This window comes from Amblyraja radiata, chromosome 18 (genome assembly GCF_010909765.2).
Source record: "Amblyraja radiata isolate CabotCenter1 chromosome 18, sAmbRad1.1.pri, whole genome shotgun sequence".
NCBI lineage: Eukaryota > Metazoa > Chordata > Chondrichthyes > Rajiformes > Rajidae > Amblyraja > Amblyraja radiata.
In genome coordinates, this window is record NC_045973.1 from 48499191 (window position 1) to 48526190 (window position 27000).

At 45.4% G+C, this 27000-nt stretch overlaps 1 protein-coding gene across 1 annotated transcript; it reads right to left on the reverse strand.

Moving 5' to 3' along the window:
- Nucleotides 1-438: 438 nt before the first annotated feature.
- On the reverse strand, nucleotides 439-26793 carry c18h3orf84 (chromosome 18 C3orf84 homolog). The gene is made up of 4 exons (XM_033037337.1): nucleotides 26767-26793; nucleotides 26547-26660; nucleotides 12428-12505; nucleotides 439-918 (listed from the first exon to the last, which is right to left on the reverse strand). Exons 1-4 carry the CDS (start codon nucleotides 26791-26793, stop codon nucleotides 439-441), a joined length of 699 nt encoding a protein of 232 aa, XP_032893228.1.
- Between the last annotated feature and the right edge of the window lie 207 nt (nucleotides 26794-27000).

Here is a 27000-nt window from a genome sequence, read left to right on the forward strand (position 1 = left end):
TCGTTAACCCAGTGACTGCACTTCATTGACTGCATGACATTTGGGATGTCTTTAAAGTCGCTACATAATGCAAGTATTTTATTTAGTGGACTCACTGCTATTTACTGCCAATTCTCACACCTCCCTCTGAGTTGGATGGAAAATCAGCACTAAATTAGTGGGCACTTTTCCAGGAAACCTATGAAAACACCAGAGTCAAAGAACAAAAGATCCCAACATCGTTGAAGCAATTAGAATAGAGTAAGTATTAAGCAATAGTTAAGGACTACTTGTAAATTATTTCTCACAATTAGAAGGCTACTGGGGAAAATCCCATTCAATTAAAGAGTGAATTATAATAGGCAAAATAAATGTTTTGCATCGGAATTAGCAAAGTTTATGTAAACACTGTGGTCACTTTTGTTTCCTTCCTTGTGTTGATTAGCACCCATGAAGTTTTCAGTTGGCCGTTCCACTTGTTTGTGGGACATACCACGAGAGACAGTCGGCAACAGTGAAGCACTCTGGGGGGGAGGATCTCGGTCTCCATTCACCATTTGCCAGCTTCGGTTTCGGATTGACATAGACAAACGATGCTTCCGTTTCCATGGGCTTGCTCTGCACTTCCCCAGTGTATACATTTGTGTGCACCTTTGGATTCGGCTGGCAGTGCCCATAGTACTGGCGATACGTGGTCTGCATCGTTTCCGACCCAGGATGGGCGGCAGTGATCAGCCGCTGAACACGGGGGACAAGCAGTTGAGGGATCATCACTGCTGCAGACTGTGCATTTCTGTGATGCCAGAAATCCGCTTGATATGTGGATATTAATGGCCACTGCTGTGGGCCCTCAGTCTGAGTTGGAATCCAGGAAATTAAATCTTTGTTAAATTCTCTGCTTCTTCCAAAAGCACTTTTGGCCCGACTATTACCCTTGTTCTATGGAAGGGAAAGAAACTGTTAATATTAAAAGTCTTCCACTAACAGCATAGTAAATATTTAAATAACCCTGAACAGTTTAGCACACATGATCGATTCACTGACGTTCTCCAAATTTTGGCTGGGGTTGGAGAATTTAATACTGCACATATACTTAAACTTTGTGCATATGCTTGACACTAGCTCGATACTGGACTATATAGGAGCTAGTGATGGTAATGGAACATTTGGCATATAGCCAAAACTTGCATTCTACAAAGTGGCGCAGTAATTTCACTAATGCGCCAGAATTTGAAGGATGCTACATCAAAGTGATTTTCACTGACGTAAAAGCTTTTTTTTTTCAGTCGTTCTCAACCGCAACTCCAGTGGGAAGCAGTGCTTCATACTGGAGAGGTCTGCCTCGTAACATTTGGGATTGATATGGGATGAATTCCAACTATGAGGCAGTGGGTAAAGATGTCTAGGTCTGATATCGCTTCGTATGCTGAGATATACCCATTGGTCAGCTCCCCTGTAATGCCAGCATTTCTGAGTTTAGAATTCATGGTGAGTGTATCCTGGGGCCCAGGAGAAACTGAACGCTAAAGAATTGTCCAGTGTGTTGATGCTTGTTGGCACAGTGTTGCAGCAGTAGAGTTGCTGCCTTACGGCGCTAGAGATTCTGACTACGGGTGTTTGTACATTCTCCCCATGACCACATGGGTTTTCTCCGGGTGCTCCGGTTTCCTCCTACATCACAAAGACATGCAGTTTTTGTAGGTTAATTAGTTTGTGTAAATTGTCCCTAGTGTAGGACTAGAGTGAGTGTATAGGTGATTGTTGGTCAATGCGGACTCGTGGGCAAAAGGGAATGTTTCCACATTGTATCTCTAAACTAAACTGCCAACTCGGAAGAGAGCAAAGCAAGTGATCAGTCATTTTATACTGATTGAGAAAAGGAAGAGTGGAATTTTATACACAGGATGAGCAGGTTGAGGGCAAGAGTGGAGAAGTAATGAAAGGCGGTACTAATTTAAACGTTTGGAGAATTTGGACTTTTATAAGTTCGTAAGTCGCAGGGGCAGAATTAAGCCAGTCGGCCCATCGAGTCTACGCCGCCATTCACTCATGGCTGGTCTGTCTTTCCCTCTCAACCTGAGTATAGGAGCAGGGAGGTTCTACTGCAGTTGTACAGGTTCTTGGTGAGACCACACCTGGAGTATCGCGTACAGTTTTGGTCTCCTAATCTGAGGAAAGACATTCTTGCCATAGAGGGAGTACAGAGAAGGTTCACCAGACTGATTTCTGGGATGTCAGGACTTTCATATGAAGAAAGACTGGATAGACTCGGCTTGTACTCGCTAAAATTTAGAAGATTGAGGGGGGATCTTATAGAAACTTACAATATTCTTAAGGGGTGGGACAGGCTAGATGCAGGAAGATTGTTCCCGATGTTGGGGAAGTCCAGAACAAGGGGTCACAGTTTAAGGATAAGGGGGAAATCTTATCCAGTCGCGGAGCCTGTGGACTCACCATCGTGGAACTGGCCGGCTTTGGAGCGTAGAGAGCTGTGGTGGCGCGCTGCTGCGACCTGACTTAGGAGCTTCGGAGGCTTCAGCCGCAGGCCCGGTGGACGGTGACATTGGGAGCTCGCAGGTCCCTAGTGGGAGACCGCTTTTCGGAGCTCCCGCAACGGCGACTTCTCGCCCGAATTGCAGGGTTGAAAACGACCTGGAGTGGGGCCTAACCTTGCCCAGCCCGGCCTTAACGGCCGCGGGACTTGCCATCGCCTGCCAGGGGCTCCAACATCAAGACCCGGAGCGGGGCCTTACATCGCCCGGAGCGGCCTTAACAGCCACGGGACTTGCCATCGCCCGCTGGGGGCTTTAACATCGGGAGATGAATGGAAAACAGGGGAGAGACAATGACTTTGCCTTCCATTGCAGTGAGGAGATTCACTGTGATGGATGTTTGTGTTAATTGTGTTAATTGGGTGTCTTGGGTTTTTTTCTTGTTGTATGACTGCAGAAACCAAATTTAATTTGAACTTAATTTGAGGTTCAAATGACAATAAAGGTATTGTATTGTATTGTATTGACAAAGTTTCATGGTGAATCAGTCGGTGAACTTAAGGAAAGTGTCATCCAAGAGCATTAGTTCAACTATTGTGAGGACAGCTGACAAACTGCAGGCTGGATTGGTAACAAACCCTGTCTTGGGTATGCAGTCTCCATCAATGTTCCTTCTGACTATGTGGACTTGCTTGGCCCAAACTGTGAAAGGTTGGAACCAATGCTGTTAGTTGTACTGGTACCTGCAGCATTATTGTACCTGGGTGATCCTATTTTCCAATCAGGTCATGGGACATTTGAGGTGGGATCACATGGAGGTGCCAGGAGATTAGATGTAGACTGGTGAGTCAACAAAATTTAGCAATCTGTACTTTAACGGTGCAGATTGACAGATTACTGATTAGTAAAGATGTCAGAGATTATGGGGAGAAGGCAGGAAAATGGGGTTGAGAAGGAAAGATAGATCAGCCATGATTGAATGACAGAGTAGACTGATGGGCTGAATGGCCTAACTCTGCTCCTATAACTTATGAACGTATGAACTTAACATCAATGTGTACGAAGGAACTGCAGATGCTGGTTTGAACCGAAGATAGGCACAAAATGCTGGAATAACTCAGCGGGACAGGCAACATCTCTGGAGAGAAGGAATGGGTGACGTTTCAGGTCGAGACCCTTCTTCAGGCTGAACATTAATTGTAAAACTTAACATTAATTGTTGGTCTTATGATTTTCAGGAGGAAATGAAGTGCAATAATCCACGATTAAGAGAGCGTCCAAAATATGGGCTGACAAGTCAAATTTGTAACTGTAATTTAATCCTGCTACGGATGTCGTGAAGCACGAACACAAAAATGCTTATTTTGTAATTACTTCAAATTCAGTTGTACAAGGTGGTAAACACTGGGTCATTTCCCTGCAGAATGCGGCTGCGTTCTGCACCAGCATTCTTAATGCTGCCAGACCTTCATCTTTTTTCCTCTGCTGGTTTAATGATGAAAGGAAAGAAAGGCTAAGAACAGAACTACATGTTGAAAAAACTAAATAAGCAAAAAACTGAGAGGTTCCAAAGTGATAAAAGTACTATTTGTGTTATACACCAAAGACTGGATGTGAAAACTGAGGTTGCTTAAAAAGGGCAATATGAAAAATTAATAACTGAAAAGAAATAGCAAGCTTTCTGTGTATGTGTGGGGATGTACGTAAAAGGTCAAAAAGGGAAGTATTGGCTGTGAATTTCTGAGGTTTTTTTCAGTTTACGCTGACTTTATAGACATCTGACATTGACTCCTTGAATGTCAGTCTCCATCAGAGAGGATTGGTGAAAATCTCCTGTGGCTCCTTCATTCAGCTGCCCTGACACTTACGCAGCTCAACTTGAGATATTGTATACCAAGATATCACGAGGATCAGAACGTTTAAAAAAGGGGAAAAAAATGATATGGTCATAAGGTCATAAGTGATAGGAGCAGAATTAGGCCATTCGACCCAAGTCTACTCCACCATTTAATCCTGGCTGATCTATCTCTCCCTCCTAACCCCATTCTCCTGCCTTCTCCCCATAACCCCTGACATCTGTACTAATCAAGAATCAATCTATCTCTGCCTTAAAAATATCAATTGATTTGGACTCCACACCCTTCTGTGGCAAATAATTCGACAGATTCACCACCCTCTGATTAAAGAAATTCCTCCTCATCTCCTTCCTAAAGGAAAGTCCTTTAATTCTGAGGCAATGACCTCTAGTCCTAGACTCTCCTACTTTTGGAAACATGCTCTCCACATCCACTCTATACAAGCCTTTCACTAATCGGTAAGTTTCAATGAGGTCCCCCCTCATTCTTTTGAAATATTGTAAATTGTAATAGTGTTAAATAACTATTACAACAAAATTTGTCTTGTGTTTGTACAATGTTAATGCCAGAAAGGCTAGTTTAGATATCAGTATGGTTCACAGAGCACTACTTATCTTTGGAATATATTGATAGATTGTGCAGTGGGTAAAAATGTTAATTGAAGCTGGAAGGCACGTTGAAGGAGGAGTGTAATATTGCCAAGTACATAAAAACAATGCAAGTTCACCATTTAAGGAAGGAAGGAAGGATAAAACTTTATTGATCCCAGGAGGGAAATTGATCTGACAACAGTCATAAAAACACAAAATCTATGAAACATGAAATTAAAGTGACGCGTGGAAAGGATTGTGGATGAGCGAAGGTTGGGGAGGGCGGGGGAGGGGGGAGGGGGGAGGGGACTCAGTCTACTCCAAGACAGAAGGGGGAGGAGTTGTACAGTTTGATAGCCACAGGGAAAAAGGATCTCCTGTGGCGTTCTGTGCTGCATCTTGGTGGAAACAGTCTGTTGCTGAAGGTACTCTTCAGGTAGACCTGTGTGTCATGGAAGGGGTGACCTGTATTGAGAGGCATCCTCCCCTCCAATGAATCCAACTCCGCCCCCAGGATGGATCCACCCTTCACGATGAGTTTGTTCACCCTATTAGCGAACCCGGCCTTCGCCCGGCTGCCCCAGCTCACGGCAGCAAAGAAGATGGCACTGGCTACCACCGATTGGTAGAACATCTGCAGCATCTTACTGCAGAGGTTGAAGGAGCGGAGCTTTCTCAAAAAGAGCAGCCGGCTCTGTCCCTTCTTAGTCCCCTGTGCCTGTTCCACATTCCATATTATATCTGATATGCAGCTTCTAACCACTTTAGCAAAAAATCATCAATCCTTTTACATATAAAACAGTACAGCACCGGAGCAAACCCTTCACCCCACAATGCATGTGCCAAACTATGCAGTCTGCCTTAATGGCTATCGGCTGGTGGCTCTGACATTTCCCATCTTCATTATTTTCTTCCGTAGCAATACTGGGCGGCACAGTGGCACAGCAGTAGAGTTGCTGCCTTACAACACCACAGACCCAGGTTCCATCTTGATTACGAATGCTGTCTATATGGAGTTTGTGCGTTCTCCCTGTGAGCACGTGAGTATCCTCCGGCAGATCCGGTTTCCTCCCACATTTTAAATATTATTGCAGGTTTGTAGGTTAATTGGCCTCTTTAAATTGTCCCTCGTGTGCAGGATAGAATGGGTTATCGATGATTGATGTGAATTCGGTGGGCTGAAGGGCCTGTTTCCACACTGTCTTGCAGTGCTGGTGTTAACTGGATCAGCCGAACCTTTAAAAATAATTTCCATTCAAAGCTTGATTTATATATAACAATTGGGTTGATATAAAATGCAGAAAAATATTCCTAATATCTGCCATCCTTTGGGGTTACATTATTCCTAAATTCACTCCTGAAAGATTTGGCATTCATTTTTGTCTACGCTTCTTAGGTCTTGGACTCCTTAGCCAGCAGAACTTGTTTCTTCCTCAATTCCACCAATGGTTCCCTTTACAGCTTGAAACCTGTGATCAGATCTCCCTTAACTTTCCAAATTCCAGGGAATACAACTATGGTTTGTGCTATCACTTCTCACAAGGTTGAACTGAGTTAACTGACAGCTAGTAGTTCTGCAGGGACCAGAACTTGGCAATGTACCTTGGCTTTTGGCTTTTGTTACTCAGAATTAGTTTTTTGTTGCCTTTGGAGATTACAGAAAGACTATTAAAAATCCTTACTCGCTGTGGTTTATTTTTAACCTCTGACAGACGTTTAACCTTTAAACCTCTGTCAGGAGATCAGGCGAGGCGAGTAGAGATCAGAGGATTGTAATGGATGATTGCATGAGAAACATCTCACCCTGACTTTCTGTGATTCACCCATTCCTTCAAGACCTCACCCAGCTGTGGACTGTGATCTTGGGACTTTCATCCATTGGATTCATCAGAATCCAATGCCTGCAGCACAGTGGCTCTTTGAAAATAACGTCCAGATCTGCATTCCTCAGTCAAATTTCACATTCTTGATGCGACATCGAAGACCAGTTGAATATGCTGAACACAGCCAAAGCCATGGCAACAGCTATAAACCCACCTCCCTCCCTTTTGGCCCCATTTTTGTAATTATATGTTCAGAATGAATGCTGATAATAATTAATTTATAATTATTAATAAATAAAAGTCCATGTTATCTCCCTTTCCCATCCCCATACAGACCTTTCTACCCTGGGTCAACATCGGGTGGCATTGCGCGTTGGCTGCCTCGCCAGTAGTGGGTTCGTCATTTTGACTATTTTTGTTTTTTTAGTATGTTTTTTAGTCCAAATGTATGTTTTAGTGTCTCTCGGTATGTCTTGTGTGGGGGGTGGTGTGGGGGATTAGGGGGAAACCGTTTTCAGTCACCCACCTCGACGGAGATGCAACTTTTTTCATTGTCGCTTCTTCGCCTCCCTCGCAGCCTAACAGCTTGGATTGGTGCGGCCTTTCCCGGAGACAGGCCCAGAGCTTCAGCAGCGGGCGCAGCATGGACTTTCCGTCGCGGAGAGGGGGAAATCCCTTGCCAGGGATCGCCCGAGAAGAGCTCCAGCCGCCGGCCTGCGGCCTATAACATCCTGAAGCCGCGGTCTCTGGTAAGGAAGTGGCCAATTCTGGAACTCTAAGAGTGTGTTCGATCTGTCCCGACATCGGAGTTTCGATTATCCTGACAAGAGGGCATGCACACCGGGCCGTCCGTAGCGGCAACTACGGAGGGTCAAGACCCCCGACCACGGGTGAACAAAGGAGGAAGACTGACTGAACTTTATTGTCTTCCAGCACAGGAGGAAGTTTATTTTTAATTCTATTGTGTATTGTGTTCTTTTTAATTGTATGGCTGCATGGTAACTCATTTCACTGCACCTTAATTGGTGCATGTGACAAATAAATGTGTACCTTGAACCTCCTAGGTTCTCTTTGTCTGAAGAAGGGTATCGACCCAAAACGTCACCCATTCCTTCTCTCCAGAGATGCTGCCTGTCCTGCTGAGTTACTCCAGCATTTTGTGTCTATCTTCGACTTAAACCAGCATCTGCAGTTCTTTCCTACACATTCTCTTTGTCCATGCTGGTTTCATTTACATTTAGAGCAAAATTTTGTTTCAAGCTGTTATGTGGTTAGAGAGTTTCAGGAATATTTATCTCAATTAGCTCATTGGTAGATCATACTCTTCTATTATATAGCCTGAATTGTCTTCTCTTGAGATAGACCTTTAGGATGGAGGATGGTTTGCTTCCACGCTTGGTTTGAGAACTTTGGGGTAGCTGAAGAAGCCAATTTGCAACTGCAAACCCTTGCACAAGTAGGACGGGAGGTGGTTGATAGGTACTTTGTGAGACGGTGGAGTCCTTCTGCCAGTTGCACATTACTTTTAGGTGCCATGACGTTCTCAATACCATTCTTCACTGACTTCCCATCTCCCACCGGATCACCTACAAAATCCTGATCCTCACCTACAAAGCCCTCCACCATCTGCCCCCCCCCCCATATCTCACTGACCTCCTCTCCCCCTACCAACCCTCACGGTCCCTCAGATCCACATCAGCCGGTCTCCTCTCCATCCACAAGTCCAACCTCCGCAGTTTTGGGGACAGAGCCTTCTCCAGGGCAGCTCCCAGGCTCTGGAACTCCCTCCCCCAACTGATCCGCAATTCCGTGTCCCTCACCATCTTCCAGTCCCGCCTCAAGACCCATCTCTTCACCTCTGCCTATCCTTAGCCCCACGCTCCCCTCCCTTTTCATCTGTGCATTAATTGCGTCATATTGTGTTTTGTATTGAATTCTGTCTTTACTTTGTGTACTAGTCAGGTCTCTACTGTTTATTTCATTCCCCTTACATGTTTTTCCTCTACCTGCTAAATTTTTGTAAGGTGTCCATGAGACTCTTGAAAGGCGCCCATAAATAAAATTTAATATTATTATTATTATTATTCTCAATACCCTCTCAAAAGCTCCTTATTCATATTGATCAGCCATGGGCCAGAGGATGGCAGGAGTTCTTCAACAAGACTGTTGTGCTCGTCTTTGGAACTGTTTTCTTTGTCCACCTGGTAATCTCCTCCCATGGCAGAATAGAGTGTGTTCTTTGCGAGTCCGGCAAATGAGGAAACATTCCCAGTGCAGCTGAGAGTGAGAAACTGGAGCTCCAGTGCTTGGATTAATGGTGACAGAGTGAACCCATATGCACCAGATATGAACCAGAACAATGAAAGTCTTACTTATTGCAGCTTTACAGATGCTATAACATTAACAAATATATGTGCAAATTATCAGTTATTCTAAGTTATTCCAAGACCACGAAATTGCAAAGACCAAAGTAGGTAGAGTACCCATAATAGTGCAAGGTAGACAAAAATGCTGGAGAAACTCGGCGCGTGAGGCAGCATCTGTGGAGAGAAGGAATAGGCGACATTTCGGGTCGAGATCCTTCTTCAGACTGATGTCGGGGGGGTGGGGGGTGGGAAAAAGAAAGGAAAAGGCGGAGACAGGCTTGTGGGAGAGTTGGGAAGAGGGAGGGGAAGAAGGGAGAAAGCAAGGACGATCTGAAATTAGAGATGTCAATGTTCATACCGCTGAATATGAGGTGCTGTTCTTCCAATTTGCGCTGGGCCAATTGGATAGTTATATGGATGGGAAAGGAATGGAGGGTTATGGTCAGAGCGCAGGTATATGGGACTAGGGGAGATTATGTGTTCGGCACGGACTAGAAGGGTCGAGATGGCCTGTTTCCGTGCTGTAATTGTTATATGGTTATATGGTTATATGGTTACTCTGGCAATGCAGGAGGTGCAGGACAGAAAGGTCAGATTTGGAATGGGAGGGGGAGTTGAAGTGCTGAGCCACTGGGAGATCAGGTTGGTTAGTGCGAACTCAGCGGAGGTGTTGGGTGAAGCGATCGCCAAGCCTGCGCATGGTCTCGCCAATGTAGAGAAGTTGCTTTATTGACAGGTGTAAGAAACATTCCAGGTGAGGCAGAGGTTCACGTGCACCTCCTCCAACCTCATCTACTGCATCTGCTGTACCAGGTGTAAGACCTCCCTCCATAGTGGTTCTGGGCTGAGATAGGGTTGTGGTTAGCCTTGTGCAGGGTGGTTCAAGTACCAGGGTGATTAATGAGAAGAAGCTGTTCTTAAATCTGGAGGTAACAGTTCTCAGGCTCCTGCACCTTCTTCCTGAAGGTAGCATGAGAAGAGAGTGTGACCAGGGTGGTATGGTTCTTTGATGATATTAGATTACTTCTTGACGCAGTAATTTTTCTGTAGATCCCTTCAATGGAGGGGAGCTCAGTACCTGTGATGGCTCAAAGAGGAGGACTAGGGAGGAAATTGAGTCCCTCAAAGAGCAGAGTGGAAATTTTTATGCGTGGAGCAGGATGAATGTGCTACTGATCACACTCAGGAGGTGAGTGTGATCAGTAGCACAGCTGATAGAGTTACTGTCTCACACGCCAGAGATCCAGGTTCAATCCTGACCTCGGGTGATGTCTGTGTGATGTTTCCACGTACTTCCTGTGACCACGTGAGTTTCCTCCAGGTGCATCAGTTTCCTCTCACATCCCAAAGACCTGTGGGTTTTAGGTTAATTGGCTTCTGTAAATTGGCCCTAGTGTGCAGGAAATCGATAAGAATGTAGGATAACATAGACTGCATCTGTAGTAGATAAGTTACTGGAGGGAATTCTTAGCAATAAGATATACATGCATTTGGAAAGACAGGCTGATTGGGCTGGTCAGGGTGCCTTTATGCACAAAGCCACAAATTTTTAATTGAGTTTAAATGTAAAGTTTTTTGAAGTAACCAAAAATATTGATGAGGACAAGGCAGAAGATGTGGTCTGTGTGGACCAGCATATAGATGTGGTCTATATGGGCCAGCATATAGTTGTGGTCTATATGGCCAGCATATAGATGTGGTCTATATGGCCAGCATATAGATGTGGTCTATATGGACCAGCATATACATGTGGTCTATATGGACCAGCAAGGTCTTTGATAAGGTTCTGCTATCTGGACTTCAGCAAGGTCTTTATTAAGGTTGCTCTGGAAATTAAGACCACAATGGATCTAGGGAGAGCTAGCTAATTGGATATATATCAGCTTAATAATGGGAAACATAGGATGATGGTGGAACGTTGTTTTTCAGACTGAAGGCCCATGATTGAGTAAAGCACATCAGCAGCCGATGCTGGGCCCATTATTGTTTGTCATCTATATCAACAATTTGGTCGAGAATGTACAAGGGACAGTTAGTAAGTTTGCAGATGACGTGAAAATAGTGATGAAGGTTATCAAGAATTACAGCGGAATTTTGATCAGCTGGATGAGTGGCAAATGAAGTTTAATTCAGTTAAGTACGAGGTTTCGCATTTTGCCTATTTGTAGTGAATGGCAGGGCCCTGGGGAGTGTACAGAATGGAGAGACTTAGGTGTACAAGTGCATAGTTCCTTGAAAGTGGCATTGCAGGCAGACAGAGAGGTGAATAAAGCTTTTGGTATGCTGGCCTTCATCAGTCAGGGCATTGAGTATAGAAGTTGGGATGTTATGTTGTAATTTTGGTCACTCTGCTATGAGAAAGAGGCCATTAAGCTGGAAAGAGTGCAAAAAGATTTACGAGGCTGTTACCAGGAATCGAGGGACTGAGTTAAAGGGGGAGGTCAGACAGGCGAGGACATTATCCCTTTGAGCATCGGAGATGAGATGCATAAAATTGAGGGGCATAAATAGGGTGAATGCAGTCTTTTTCCATGTGGCGAGGAATTAAGAATTTGAAGCCATAGCCTTATTGTGAGAGTGAAAACATTTAAAAAGGACCTGAAGGGCAACCTTTTCACACAGAGAGCTATGCATCTGCGGAACGAGCTGCCAGGGGAAGTGGATAAGACAGGTCCATAACACAATTTAAAACATTTGGACAGGTTCCTAGATAGGAAAGATTTAAAGGATCGAACATGGGCAAATGGGACGCATAGATGGGCATCTTGGTTAGCATGGATGAGTTGGACTGAAGGTCTTGTTTCCATGCTGTGTATCTCTGTGCTACCATGATGGTGTACAGGAATAAGATGGACCCATTCTGAGCCAGAAAGGTTGATTGGTATCCTATTAACATTCATTTCCTCAGAAAAAGCTTCACGCTGTTAAGTACATTGAGTAAATGTAGCGTTTATTAGACAAATCTAGCTCAATTTAAAGATAACGCAGAAGAACAGCAGATCAATGCAAATTAAGTGATATTCTGGAGATTCATAATGCAATTCCTATTCAATTTCAGCACACATACTTTTTCAGCAAGACCCAGTTATTATGCCCAAACTAATTGCAGAAATGATTAGATTCCATAATTACACTTGAGGAATAGTTCCATAATCTCTTAATTTACTTATACTTAATTGGTTATTTTTCATTTCTCCTAGAGTTCGCCTTCACTCACCTGTTTTCCACTATGACTATTTACTGTACAGTACACTCTGCTTTTCATGTAGAGAGAATTAAAAGTCCCTGACTCACTGCATTATATATGGCATGGGTACTTACATTCTCCATATATGTGGCACCATCGTAGAACACCAGTCGACTATCGTGCTTGGAAAAGTTATGTTTCAAAGGGCTTTCCTGGAAAAAAAAAAATATATATTTTTACATCAAAGCCTGGACCGCAGTGGGTGATGCTGCTTTGATGTAAAAGTAAAAATATACAGCACTCGACTGGATGCCTCAGTTTAAAATAGACCAGGCCTGCATGGTAGCCAGGCAGCAGGCACCGAGCCCTGCTGTGTACTCTCCGCAAAAACACAGCAGCTCCCTTCAACCGAAAGAATTGAGGAAATCTGACCATCCTACTCATTATCACCTTTCCCACAGCCAGCAATGGATGGATCATTGTGGGCTCCACTTTTACTTGATCATCAGAAGAAGGGTCTCGACTCGAAACGTCACCCATTCCTTCTATCCAGGCTGCCTGTTCCGCTGTTACTCAAGCATTTGGTGTCTATTTTCCTTGATCATCGTTGGTTTTTGCATATCTTTCATTCATTTGTTCTATGTACCTTCGATATCTCTCGATTCACTCTCCCCTGACTGACTGAAGAAGGGTCTTGACCCGAAACATCACCTATTCCTTTTCTCCAGAGATGCTGCCTGACCCATCTTTTCTTGAGTGAGTTACTCCACCTTTATGTGTCCATCTTCAGTATTAACCAGCATCTGCAGTCCCTTCCTACACTGACTCACTTGGTATCCTAAAAGGCTCAGCCATATTGGATTACATTTTAGAAGATACAGTGCATTGCAAATTAAAAAACTTTCTATCTAATACAGATTTATGAACAAAATAAATGATTTATTGTGGATGGCAAGGAACTACAATTTACCAAGTAGATGGAGTATTTATACTGTGCTTTGAATGCTTCCTGATGAACTGTGATATTCTGGGGGACTGTAGATTATCCAGCAACGGTTATGTTTCTATCAATAAACATGGCTCCTGAGGTTACAGCTGGCACTCACATAAGGCGGCACATGCACCCCGGATTGCACCCTTTAATGAATAACTAGACAAAGTGCAAATCCGTTGGGTCTGCTCCCCCAACGCGGGATTCCACCACTCACCCGTTTCCCCCATCGAAAGCCGTTCCCTCAATGCCATATTGCACCACTCACGCATAGCCCCCAACTGCGCAGGCGCGGCTCATTTGTCCTCATCCCCAGCACTCCCTCATCTTCCTCTTCACCCTCTCTCTTTACTCCCTAGAGAGGGAGGGGGGTAGAGAGGGATGGGTGGTAGAGGGAGAGTGGGGTAGAGAAGGAGGGCGGGTAGAGAGGGAGGGGGAGGGGAGTAGAGAGGGAGGGAAGAGGGAGGGGGGTAAAGAGGGCGAGGGGCAGAGAGGGACAGGGATAGAGAGAGGGAGGGAGGGAGGGAGGGGGGTAGAGTTGGGGGGAGGGAGGGTAGAGAGGGAGAGGGAGGGGGTAGAGAGGGAGGGGTAGAGAGGGAGGGGTAGAGAGGGAGGGGTAGAGAGGGAGGGGGGGAGAGAGGGAGGGGGTTGAGACGGAGGGGGTAGAGAGGTTGGGAGTGAGGGTAGATAGGGAGGGGGCATCTCCCTCCTCCACCCCTCACCATCTCCCTCCTCCACAACCCCCCCCCCCCCAACTCCCTCTACCACCCCACTCCCCACCCCATCTCCCTCCTCCTCATTTCCCTCAACCTCCTCCCATTCCCTGTCCCATGACCTACCCAGGTCGTAGAGCAGCGCCAGGGCCTGGAACTCGGCCTGGTTCTCGTATTCGGGCCGGCCCTGGACCCAGGCTTGTCCTTGCTTCCAACGGCGGGTTTTTTTCCGGCCCCGGGCTCGACTCTTACTCCAGCTCGAGCACCAGGCTCAGCTCCAGCCAGGGCCCGAGGCACCACCCTCGCCACCAGGTGTCGTATGTCGGGTGCTGGGCGCCAGCAGTGGCCGCCACGTGAGTGTGCTGGAGTGTCCCTCTTCCCCGGAATGACACATCCTGCCTTGCAAGTCCATTGTGACGTCACTCGGTTTTTTCCCCGATATGGGTGAGTTTTCTGGCTTTTCTAAAAACTTTGAACGATTAAAAAGTGCAGAAATATAGGTGGGAATGCGACGGGAAGATGTTTATCGCCTCGACGGAAAAAATGTGAGTAGAATGTGTGAAAATGGGAAGGCTGCGGCCTAGCGTTTGGAAGAAAATAGTAAATTAGAAATTGGCACACACACATACACACACACACAGCCACAAACAAGACGAAGAGTTTTAGTAATAGTATAGATTAACAATCTCTTTGGTGGTTCAAAGTCGTTGGAAATTCCTGTGGACAATTGTTTAGAGAACACTTGAAAAACTGGTTTACCACAGTGGAAATTCTGATGGAGATTTGAAGTACTAATAGTCTAATCGGTTCTCATGTTGGCCTTTATGTAGATGCATTGGTGCAAAAACTGCAGAAGACACGTTTAAATATTCAAGTCAATACTGAATTCATCAAATGGTAGTCACAAAGTTATACAGCACAGAATTAGTCCCTTGTGCTCACCATGTTCAATCTAACCTTTTTCTCTACCTTTTGTTTCTGTTACCGCCCCCACAAGGGGAAAAGTATTCCGACTATCTACCCTATCTATGTTAAAGTAGTTGTAATCTACACAGTAAACCTGGAGAAGTCTGCATTGGTCTACTGAAGTGTTCAGTAGACTTTACTTTAGACTTTAGAGATACAGTGCGGAAACGGGCCCTTCAGCCCACTGAGTTTGCGGCGACCAGTGGTCACCCCATTCACTAGCACTATCCTACACATTAGGGACAATTTATAATTTTACTGAAACCAATGAACCTGCAAACCTATACGTCTTTGGAGTGTGGGTGGAAACACGGAGCACCTGGAGAAAACCCACACAGTCACAGGGAGACTGTACAAACTCCCTACAGACAGCATCCGTAGTCAGGATCGAACCCGGCGTTGTAAGGCGGCAACTCTACCACTGTGCCGCCCTCATTCCTGTTTCCCTTACCCTAGAGCAACTGAACCTGAAGTTCTTAAAGTTAATGTTGGTCATAAATATTAATTTTTGTTTTGTTTTTGTAATGTCTCCATGAAGCTTCAGGCTCCCTTCGGTAACTTCCAGTCTCCACAATCAAATTTTACACCCCCTCATCAGCCTTGGATGAATGCAGAAGCTGTGATTATGCACAGCACTCTAACACATGGCCTACATACAACAATTGGTACTATGTTAAAAATTGTACTATGTGACCAGCTACTCTCTGCATCATGTTGACATTGTTCATAAAACATGGAAGCTGAGTTCGGCCATTTGGCCCATCGAATCACTGCTCCATTCCAGTGTAGAAGCATAAACGGAGACTCATAATCTGTATATCCTTGGGCAAATGCACCCATGTGAAATACTGATTTGCACAATTTAAATTATTTTATAAATAAAGGATCGTTGCCTTGTTAGTTTAGTGTTTTTCCTATCCTCTAGTATCCTAGAGGGACATACTGAGTGAGGTACCAAACTGCTGAGCTTCACTGGTTTTAGTTTTAGAGATACAGCATGGAAACAGGCCCTTCGGCCAACCAAGTCCACGCCGACCATCGATCACTCTTTAACACTAGTTCTAAGTTATCCCACTTCCGCATCCACTCCCTACATGTTTGGGTCATTTAAAGAGGCCAATTAACCTACAACCCTACACATCTTTGTGATGTGGGAGGAAACTGGGGCACCAGGGGGAAACCCATGCAGACAAGGGAGAATGTGCAAACTCCACACAGTTAGCGGCCGAGGTCAGGATCAAACCCAAGTGTCTGGCACAGTGAGGCAGCAATTCTACCGGCTGCACCACTGTGCAGCCCTAGACCACCTATTTTGGACAACTGACATCAGATGAAACTACTTTATGTTTGTGATGATGATATTATATTTCCATTTCCATAAGGTTATCCAATCTATCTGTGGATGGTTAAATAAGGTCCAAAACTAAAATTATTTTTACCTATTGCTGGCTCAGGCATTGGCTTGGTGGTGTATCTTTGCCAACCTGGATCTAAGCAAAGCTCCCTACATGTGCCTCTCAAATGAAGGTTCTGAAAAGGAAGGTAGACACAGGTAGACATCCTGTGGTTTTAATTACAAGAGGAAACCTCCTGTGGTTTTAATTACAAGATTTATATTTATAGCAAAGTACAGTATAACAAAAAGCTCGGGAAAGACTTGATGGCTGAAGGAAAGGGGTTGCCATGGAGAATAAGTCTGATACCATCAGGCTTTTGTGAAATATGTTGTACTTAACTAATGTTAAATGGATTTATTTACTACTTTAATTAACTATTTCTATTTTTATACATGTGGTTGAGAATTGTTATTCGTGGTTTAACTGTGCAACAAGTTTTTAGAATTAGGCAAGATATAAGGAAGGGGAAAAAGGGAAAAACTGTTCTCTTCATTGTTTTACCTGAACACCCATTATCCCCTTCCAATCTCATCCGAATCCCCATTGTCTGAAGAAGGGTCTCGACCCGAAATGTCACCCATTCCTTCTCTCCAGAGATGCTGCCTGTCCCGCAGATTTACTCCAGCTTTTTGTGTCTATCCCCATTCCTCAATTCTCTTTTCTTTACATCCCCCATTCCTCAGTCTGCATCTCTTTCCCAATTGTTGAGGAAAGTTATTACATAGCTTCCCTTGCACAAGTAAACACACCCCCTGAATTTCAAAGCCACCCCTTATATCCATCACCACCACTCCAAATCATACTCCTCTCACGCTTTAAACAGGGGATAGAGTGATCACACTTTGATGACAAGCCCCTTTGAAAATGTTGGTCAGTAATTGCTCAAAATTAATGCCCTGTAGCTATATAACGATCCCTCGCACCAAACTAATTGTCCGTAGTTACTCACAGAATTTATCAACGGAGGGTGGGGAAAACTGAACTTGGTCTATTACTCATTACTCATTAGTTTCCTTTCAGTCATCACCAAAGTGATGAAGGTAGATAAAAGTGCTGGAGAAATTCAGCGGGTGAGGCAGCATCTATGGAGCAAAGGAAATAGGCAACGTTTCGGGCCGAAACCCTTCTTCAGACTCAGCCCGAAATTTTTGCCTATTTCCTTCGCTTTTGTCTACCTTTGATTTTCCAGCATCTGCAGTTCCTTCTTGAACCAAAGTGATGAATACTGTTTAGTATAGTTTAGTTTAGTTTGCAAATACAGCGTGGAACAGGCCCTTCGGCCCACTGAGTCCGTGCTGACCAGCGATCCCCGTACACTAACTCACCCTAGACACTAGGAACAATTTACAATTTTTACCAAAGCCAATAAACCTACAAATCTGTGCTTCTTTGGAGTGTGGGAGGAAACCTGAACAGCCGGAGAAAACCCACGGTCACCAGGAGAACATACAAACTCATTACAGACAGCACCTGTAGTCATGATCGAACTCGGGTCTCTGGTGCTGTAATGCCCCTGTCTAACTTAGGAAACCTGAACGGAAACCTCTGGAGACTTTGCGCCCCACCCAAGGTTTCCGTGCAGTTCCCGGAGATTGCAGGTGGTTGCCGGAGGTTGCAGGTAGTGGAAGCAGGTAGGGAGACTGAAAAAAACCTCCGGGAACTGCAAGGAAACCTTCGGTGGGGCGCAAAGTCTCCAGAGGTTTCCGTTCAGGTTTCCTAAGTGGGACAGGGGCATAAGGGAGCAACTCTACTGCTACGCTACCATGTTGCCCAGTGTTGTTGGGTGCATTATTGGGCAGCACTTACTCTTCAGTGAATTGCTTAGTGTTGGGTTCCAGCAGGGTCCAAGGTGTCTAAGCTCATTGCAGCCTTGCTCCAGGCATGGATCAAACAGTGGAATTCCAGAGGCAAGCTAAGAATGACTTGTTTGACATAAAGACAGTACCGGAGTGAAGAAAACTCTTCACAGACTGGAGGCATGCTTGACACAAAGAAAGATGGTTGTCGTTGCTTGAGACAGATCCATCATCTCAGGTTGTTGCTGCAGGCCAATGTCCCAGGTCCACCAACTTTACTGTGTCTTGATCAGTGACTTCTCCTCCATTATAGGGTCAGAAGTGGAAACATTTGCTGACGCCAACAAAATGTTCACTTCCATTTGCAATACCTCAGAAATTGAAGCATTGGATACATTTTTGTAATCGTCGTGGCTATCACTCGAGGTCGAGGATGATGGTCTACGTTCTGTTGTTTTTATGGACTCAGGTGGCTTATGAGTCCAATCGTGGCTTTGAAAGTTCTTCGACATTCAGGACAGGAAATACAAATTTTTGTAATAAGATGTGGATAATAACTAGGCTTAGTTAATCGGTGGCAAATAATTTTCCAATGTACGTTCGAGAGTTCTTTCTGGGATCCCTCTGATAAATTCACCGTCCCAAACAGGATATGATAATTCAATGTCACTGTACCTTAATTGGTACATGTGACAATAAACTGACCTTGACATTTTGAAACCTTGAACTGTACATCAGTCCAAATGACTGAATGTGGTCAGCAAAGCAGTTTACAAACATTTGCACCATAGATTTCACTTGGTGTCATTCCTAGATAAACAGTAATTGTGCAGCACAATCATTTATTCCATGTAAAACAAAAGCGCTGGGTAATTCAGTGGGTATCTGTGAAGAGAATGGATAAGCAATGTCTGAAGAAGGGTCACGAACCTAAACGTCATATATCCATTCCCTCCACAGATGTCGCCTGACTTGCTGAGTTACTCCGGCACTTTGTGTTTAGCTCAAAATCACTGCATCTGCAGTTTCTTGTGTTCCCACTTGTTCCATGTAGTTGCCATTCCAATGTCCTACTCTCAATACAACGTTTTGCTAAATAGACTGAGCCCTATCCCACAAGCAGCAATGCCCCTTCAACGGGTATGTCTTCACATAGGAGATAGCCTCTGTAGGCAGGTGTGGTGGTTGATCTTCCACATTGAGTCAAGTTTCCAGCATGCCCTTGAAGGCATGCATTGACTTCACTGACAGAGTGTGATGTACAGGCATGCTAATAAAGCTCTCCAAAATCATTTTCTGTGTGAAAACCTATAACTAATTACAGCAACCAAGCGTCCCTTGTGCATCTTGGAATCAAATCAGCCACCCACGCGCTATCCCTAATGGGTTCCCGCAGGGATTAATGCTGGCACCAGCTGTCGTTAACATAGATACCAGTGACCTCCCACCCACAATGTCATGGCTCTTTGTATACTGTATGTTGATGATTTGGGCCTGGCTTGCCAAGCTAGAGTATTTCAGCAGATGGGAAAAACACTTACAGAAAATGCTCTGGAAATCTGCTTTGAACAAAAAAAGAGGAGCTTTGAGGAAGTGTTGCCAAGACAATCATTTCAGCCTTTCATCTAAATGACTTGATATATAATTCTGTGGCTGGCAATTCAGCCTTGATCCAGTATCCAAGTACCATGACATTACCTCTGACTGTCCGCTGGCTTACAGCAACGCCTCAGCAACATTGGACCTGTGGTCAGAGTCAGAGTGAATTTGGCATGGAATGAGATGGGGAGCCACCTGGGACAGCTGAGCCAACACAATATGCAACGACGGCACAAGAGACTGTGGATGCTGGAATCTATATCACAACATGGAAAGCTGGTAAAGGAACAGTGAGCCAGGCAGCATCCGTGTAGGGAAATGGACAGTCGATGTTTCGGTCTGGACTGGACTGAAAGAGTAGAAGGGAAACAGCCAGAATAAAGGGAGAGGGTGAGGTGTGAGAGGGTTAGTCAAGATCTGTAAAGACATGAGAGGAGGGCAGATAACAGTCAGATGGGGGAGGGAAAGGTAAGTCAAGTCATTGCCAGCATGCTGAACTCTAGAAAGCGAGATCCATTCCTGGTTAAATCACGTATTCATATGCTGACACTTAAAGCTATAGAATTTGTTGTGAGCATTGCTCTCATTCCTCAGCCATATTTGATGTTTTATTAGCATGGCTTTGTCCACAATTACACAAGGATATTTTTTTTTCCAGATTCATATGGATCTGTAGATCTCCAGATCCATAACATTCCTCCAACTTTGGGGAGTGCAGTAAATTTCAATTCCACTCGCAGGAACAATTGTGGGACTAGTATAACTTACTTTACTATAAATCGCAGAGAGGATTGTGAAGATCCACAATTTCGAGGCAGCAACAAATGTTTCCATGTGTAGTAATTTCTAAACTTAATTAACCAGTCAATGTGAGTAACAACCACACAGTTCATTAATCAATGGTAATTAGAAAAGAAGGCCCCCATAGAACAAATGAAGTCAATTGGTGCCAGTGCTCCCAAACTGCCTAAACCTTTCTGATCTTACAGATTGTTTTGCTAATGAGTACTGATGATCTGCACATAGTTTACCTAAAAAGTCACTTCAAATTATTCTTGAATTTTCGATTAACCAGCACTTCAAATATATTTTGTATTTATTTAGTCCTATCTTTTTCCATGTAGAAACAAGGAGCAGCAGATGCTGATTTACACATAAGAACACCAAATGCTGTAGTAAATAGGAAGGTGATGTTTCAGATCTTCAGATTGCAGAAAGGTCCTGACCTGAAACATAATCTATCCATTTTCTCCAGAGATGCTGTTTGACCTGCTGAGTTACTCCAGCATTTTGTGTCCTTCTATCATTTTCCATAACTATTTAAAAATGAATAGAATTATATACAATTACTAGACCAAGTGCAGACCCGTTGGGTCTGTTCCCCCAACGTGCGGTTGTGGGGGGGGAGGTGGCATGCAGCGTCACACACACTAACTAATTCCCCCCCCCGCACTCGCGCTAATTACCGCTAGGGAGGGGGGAGGGTGGAGGGAAGAGCTACCCTCTGTTTACCCGCTAGGGAGGGGGGAGTGTGGAGGGGAGGGGGTTTAGTGGAGGGAGGGAGGGAGGGGATGGAGGGGAGGAGGGAGGAGAGGGAGGGAGAGGAGAGGGGGGGAGAGGAGAGGGGGGGAGAGGAGAGGGGGGGAGAGGAGAGGGGGGGAGAGGAGAGGGGGGAGAGGAGAGGGGGGGGAGGGGGGGGGAGGGGGGAGGGGAAGGGGGAGGGGGGGAGAGGAGAGGGGAGGGGAGGAGAGGAGAGGGGAGCGGTGGAGAGGAGAGGAGAGGAGGGGGGGAGAGGAGGGGGGGAGAGGAGGGGGGGGAGGAGAGGGGGGTGAGGAGAGGGGGGAGGAGAAGGGGGGAGAGGAGAGGGGGGGAGAGGAGAGGGGGGGAGAGGAGAGGGGGAGAGGAGAGGGGGGAGAGGAGAGGGGGGAGAGGAGAGGGGGGAGGAGAGGGGGGGGGGGGAGAGGAGAGAGGGGGGGGGGGAGAGGAGAGAGGAGAGGGGGATAGGGAGAGAGAGAGAGAGGTGGGGAGAGAAAGGAGGGGAGAGAGAGTGCCTTTTTACTTCAACCCAAACCCAAACAACCATTTGCAGGCAATGCTTTTTTACCTCTAACCATATTTTCATTTTCAAACCAAATTAAGGGTACTCACAGTGCTGTAGACATTTGTTCAATGTCATTCAGAGCTCAGAGTGACAGAGACTAATTGACAGAGCTCCATCTTGCAGAGATTAATTGAGGCACACCACTTCCTGGTTTTATAGTCCCTCCCTCCTCCCTGCCGCCAGCGGGGGCAGCAGAGAGAATGGGGAATATTGAAAAAACATTAATATCTCTGTCATTTTTCATCGTCGGGAAAAATCCTCGGCACACATGCCGCGGAGGGGGGCTCTGAGCGAGGTGGCCAAAAATGACGGCCATAGGTGGCGGCATTCTCTCGGAAATCGCAGCACAGAAGGCCAAAAGCGGTCAAGAACAGAGATTTAGTCTTATAATAATAATAATAATAAATTTTATTTATGGGCGCCTTTCAAGAGTCTCAAGGACACCTTACAAAAATTGAGCATGTAGAGGAAAAATATGTAAGGGGAATGAAATAAATAGTAGAGAGACATGACTAGTACACAAAGTAAAGACAGAATTCAATACAAAACACAGTATGAGGCAATTAATGCACAGATGAAAAGGGACGGGGACGTGGGGCTAAGGATAGGCAGAGGTGAAGAGATGGGTCTTGAGGCGGGACTGGAAGATGGTGAGGGACACGGAATTGCGGATCAGTTGGGGGAGGGAGTTCCAGAGCCTGGGAGCTGCCCTGGAGAAGGCTCTGTCCCCAAAACTGCGGAGGTTGGACATGTGGATGGAGAGGAGACCGGCTGATGTGGATCTGAGGGACCGTGAGGGTTGGTAGGGGGAGAGGAGGTCAATGAGATATGGGGGGGCCAGATGGTGGAGGGCTTTGTAGGTGAGGATCAGGATTTTGTAGGTGATCCGGTGGGAGATGGGAAGCCAGTGAAGTTGTTTGAGGACTGGAGTGATGTGATGCCAGGATTTGGTATGGGTGATGAGTCGGGCGGCTGCGTTCTGGACCATTTGGAGTCGGTTGATGTAGGTGGAGCTGATGTCAATGAGAAGTGAGTTGCAATAGTCCAGTCGGGAGGAGATGAAGGCATGGATGAGTCTTTCAGCAGCGGGCGGTGTGAGAGAGAGTCTGAGTTTGGCGATGTTGCGGTGATGAAAGAAGGAGGTTTTAATGACATGGCGGATGTGAGGCTCAAGGGAGAGGGTGGAATCAAAGATCACGCCAAGGTTGCGGGCCTGGGGAGATGGGGAGACAGTGGTGCCGTCGATGGTGAGAGTGGGGTTATTGATTTTGCTGAGTGTGGCTTTGGAGCCTATGAGGAGGAATTCTGTCTTATCGCTGTTGAGTTTGAGGAAATTATGTTGCATCCAGGTTTTTATAGCTGACAAACAGGAGTTGATATGGGAGAGGGGGGGGGTTGTGGGGGGATTTGGTGCCAAGGTAAATCTGGGTATCATCAGCGTAACAGTGGAAGTCCAGATTGAAGTGGCGGAGTATCTGACCAAGGGGGAGGATGTAGATGATGAAGAGGAGGGGGCCGAGTACGGAGCCTTGGGGAACGCCTTGAGTGACTGCGGCTGTAGCAGAGGTGTGGTTGTGGAGAGAGATGAAGTGGGATCTGTTGGAAAGGTAGGAACGGAGCCAGCTGAGTGCAGAGCCTTCAATGCCGAGGTCTTTGAGTCTGGTGAGCAGGATGTTATGGTTCACTGTATCGAAGGCTGCGCTCAGGTCGAGGAGGATGAGGATGTTGACGGAACCAGTGTCAGCAGAGGTGAGGAGGTCGTTGAGGACTTTGAGGAGAGCAGTTTCTGTGCTATGGAGGGGGCGAAAGCCAGATTGGAGGGGTTCAAGTAGGTTATACGCAAGGAGGTGGGAATGAAGTTGCGACGCAACGATACGCTCCAGGGTTTTTGAAAGAAAGGGGAGGTTTGAGATTGGGCGGTAGTTAATGAGAGTGGAGGGATCAAGACCAGGTTTCTTTAAGATTGGTGTAACGGCAGCAGTTTTGAAAGCGAAGGGGACAATTCCTTGGGACAATGAGGAGTTGAAGAGATTAGTGAGGATGGGGCAGAGAACGGGGAGGCAGGACTTCAACAGGGGAGTGGGGAGAGGGTCGAGGGAGCAGGTAGTGGGTTTGGAAGAGCTGATGAGTTTGGAGATTTCAATAGGGGTGACCAGGTCAAACTGGGAGAGGAAGCAGTGTGGAGGAGGGGTAAGGAGGTCAGTGGAGATGTTGAAAGGAGGGGCCTTGGAAGGTGGTGGAGTAGATGCTGGGGAGTCGGGTACAGGGGATAAAGATTGATAGATGGTGCTGATTTTATCAGCGAAAAAGTGGAGGAATGAGTTGCAGAGATCCGGAGTAGAGGTTGGGAGAGTGTTCGCTCGAGGCTTGAGGAGGTTGCCCACTGTGGAGAAGAGGGTTCTGTGGTTTAGGCAGGGATCGGTGAATATGGAGGAGAGGTAGGCAGATTTTGCAGCAATGAGAGCATCTTTGTAGTCAGTGAGGTGGAGTTTGTAAGCTTCAAGGTGGACTGTGAGAGATGATTTCTTTATAAGTCGTTCGAGTTGGCGACCAGTCTGTTTCAGTTTACGAAGTGCAGGTGTGTACCAGGGTGAAGATGTGTTGAAAGTTACGGTTCTTGTTTTGAGGGGGGCCAGAGTGTTGAGGGAGGTAGACAAGGTGGAGTTGAGATGGTTTGTGAGATCATCAGGTGAGATGGGGGTTGAGTCCAGGGGGAGAGTGGTGGAGAGCAGGTCAGAGAGATGGTGGGAATCAATGGATTTTAGATTACGGAAGGTGATTTCTCGGAGGAAGCGGGGGCGAGGTGTCGGAGAAGGGATGGTGAACCGTATAAGCTTATGATCAGAGAGGGGGAATAGGCAAGGTCGAGTACCGGTTGATTTGTGGAGCAGACCAGGTCAAGGATGTGACCTTTGTCATGGGTGGGAAAGGTGACGTGTCTTATAGACACTATAAGATTACTCCTCAACCTCCTTCACTGTGTGGCAACTGAAAGAGCACTTAATACTCCAAGTGAGGCCTAACCAATGGTTTATAAATAATATCCCAGCTCTTATACAGTATTTAATGCCCTGACCTGTGAAGGCAAGCAAAGCATAAACCTGCTTTGCTTCCCTATGGATCACAAAGTCTCTCTGTTCATCTTGGAAGAGAATGTTCTTTGGTGCTCTAATGTAGACATAAGGAGCTGCAGATGCTCCAAAAGTAAATAACTTGCACAAAAGAACACAAAATGCTGGAGTAACTCAATGGATGGTAGCATCTCTGGAGAAAATGGACAGGTGAGAGTCCTTCTTCCGACTGCAGAAATTCTGTATTTTTGTGGCATATTTGAGACACCTGTAACTACTGTTTCATATATATACATTAACAAATTACAAAACTATAGTAGCTTTTGGATGTAAAAACAATCCCAGTGTATTTTGTGAAAGTATAGTTAAACTAATATATACATTAACGCATGGAAGGGCACATTGGGAAGAGGGCTGAAGTAAAGCTTGGTCACAGAGGAAGCACGGAAAATAGATTTCACCAAAGGAATTCCACAATGTGTAACACAATGGTTGAAGGTACAGATGTCAACAGTGGCAAACAAAGGGGAGATAGGAGAACTCTGAATATAGTGAAGGATGAGAGGGGGGGCTTTTGGTATGGAGGTGATTGCAGAATCAGGGAAAAAACAAGGAATTAATCAAATTACAGTTTGTAATAAATGAGACACAAGACTGTGACATTCCTGTAGACCAGAAAGGTGAGTAAGTGGGACTTGCTGTTCCATAAAATACCAGCTGCAACTTTTCAATTGGTGATGTTAGTCAGAAATTTCAATGAGGCTACTTCCTCTCTATCACAGTAACTGCGGAGTGCAGCAGAATCCTCATTTATCTGTAGAAGCTATGTTACCACCCACTCCATAATTTACCTTGGTGAGGCAGGAATAGCTAAAATAATTCAATAGCCACTTGTTCATGCTTTGAGTTTCTCCAGAAGAGTTTTGGGGGGCTGAGTTTCTCCAGCATTTTTGGCTACCTTCAATTTTCCAGCATCTGCAGTTCCTTCTTAAACATTTTTTATTTGGTGATTTAAAACAATGTAAAACATTCCACATGTTATATTAAAACTCAATATAGAGACACATGAAGAGATATTAATGTAGATGACCAAAAGATATTTAATCACACAAAATATAGCATATAGGACGGTACAGCACAGGTACATGCCATTCGGCTCACAATGTCCATGAAAAAGAGTATTGAAAGAGAACAGGAGGCAGAGAGAGAGAGAGAGAGAGAGAGAGATTTGGGGCATAGATTCAAGAATGTATAGGCTCAGGCAGTGGAAGGTGAAGCTGCTTATAACCTGGTAGGCACAATGGACCAGAATTGTAGGGATACCAGAAAAGTGGAGGGTTATGGTGCTGGAGGAGGCTGTGGAGATAGAAAGGGTTGGAGTCAGGGCGGCATTTAAAGGAGAGTACTGGAAACACCAAAGGTAAACACTGAATCGTTACTCAGCAGGGAGCTAGCGTGCACACGGGATGACTGGTGAACAAAGTTCAGAGGAAGTTAGCAGCAGAATTATCAAATAATCACATAAATTAGAAGTAAATAAGATGATGCTGTCGCTCTTCTACAATCGAATAGTGGGATTAAGTTAGCATATGGGTTCAACGGGAATTCTTTGCACTCACCCGAAGTCGCTTTAGAAGTTTCTCCGGAGGGGGCGGTTTGGCCTGGAGTCTGTATTCTTGAAATATATCATTTCTCGATTTACTGCGGGCATGTCCGTGAAATCCAGTCGGAAACTAGAGAGAGGGGATAGGATCAATGAATATAGATAAAGGCCGAGCGGGACTTTCTCGTGCATTATACAATCGATGTTTCATGAACTTCCAAAAGTAGCTTTCTTACCCAAGATCCAGTGATGGCCCCAGCCATAGCGGCTGGTAAACTCTCTTTATCTGTGAATGGGTTTCCTTGGAACCGGTGTTGAGCTTATGTTGATGTCTTCCCCCAGTTGTTTATTCCGTTGCTACACTACACACTTGGGAGGCGTGCACAATTGGATATGTTTATAAAATATAAACCACACTGTCCACCTACAAACATTGTAGTCAATGTTGAACGGTGACCTGATAGTTGAGC

Coding starts and splice junctions, on each gene's coding strand:
- c18h3orf84 (XM_033037337.1), bottom strand. CDS start 26,793: ATGGCTGGGGCCATCACTGGATCTTGG. Junction 26,661..26,766: donor GGGCCATCACTGGATCTTGG/GTAAGAAAGCTA, acceptor CCCTCTCTCTAG/TTTCCGACTGGATTTCACGG. Junction 919..12,427: donor GTGCCACATATATGGAGAAT/GTAAGTACCCAT, acceptor TCCCTTCCATAG/AACAAGGGTAATAGTCGGGC.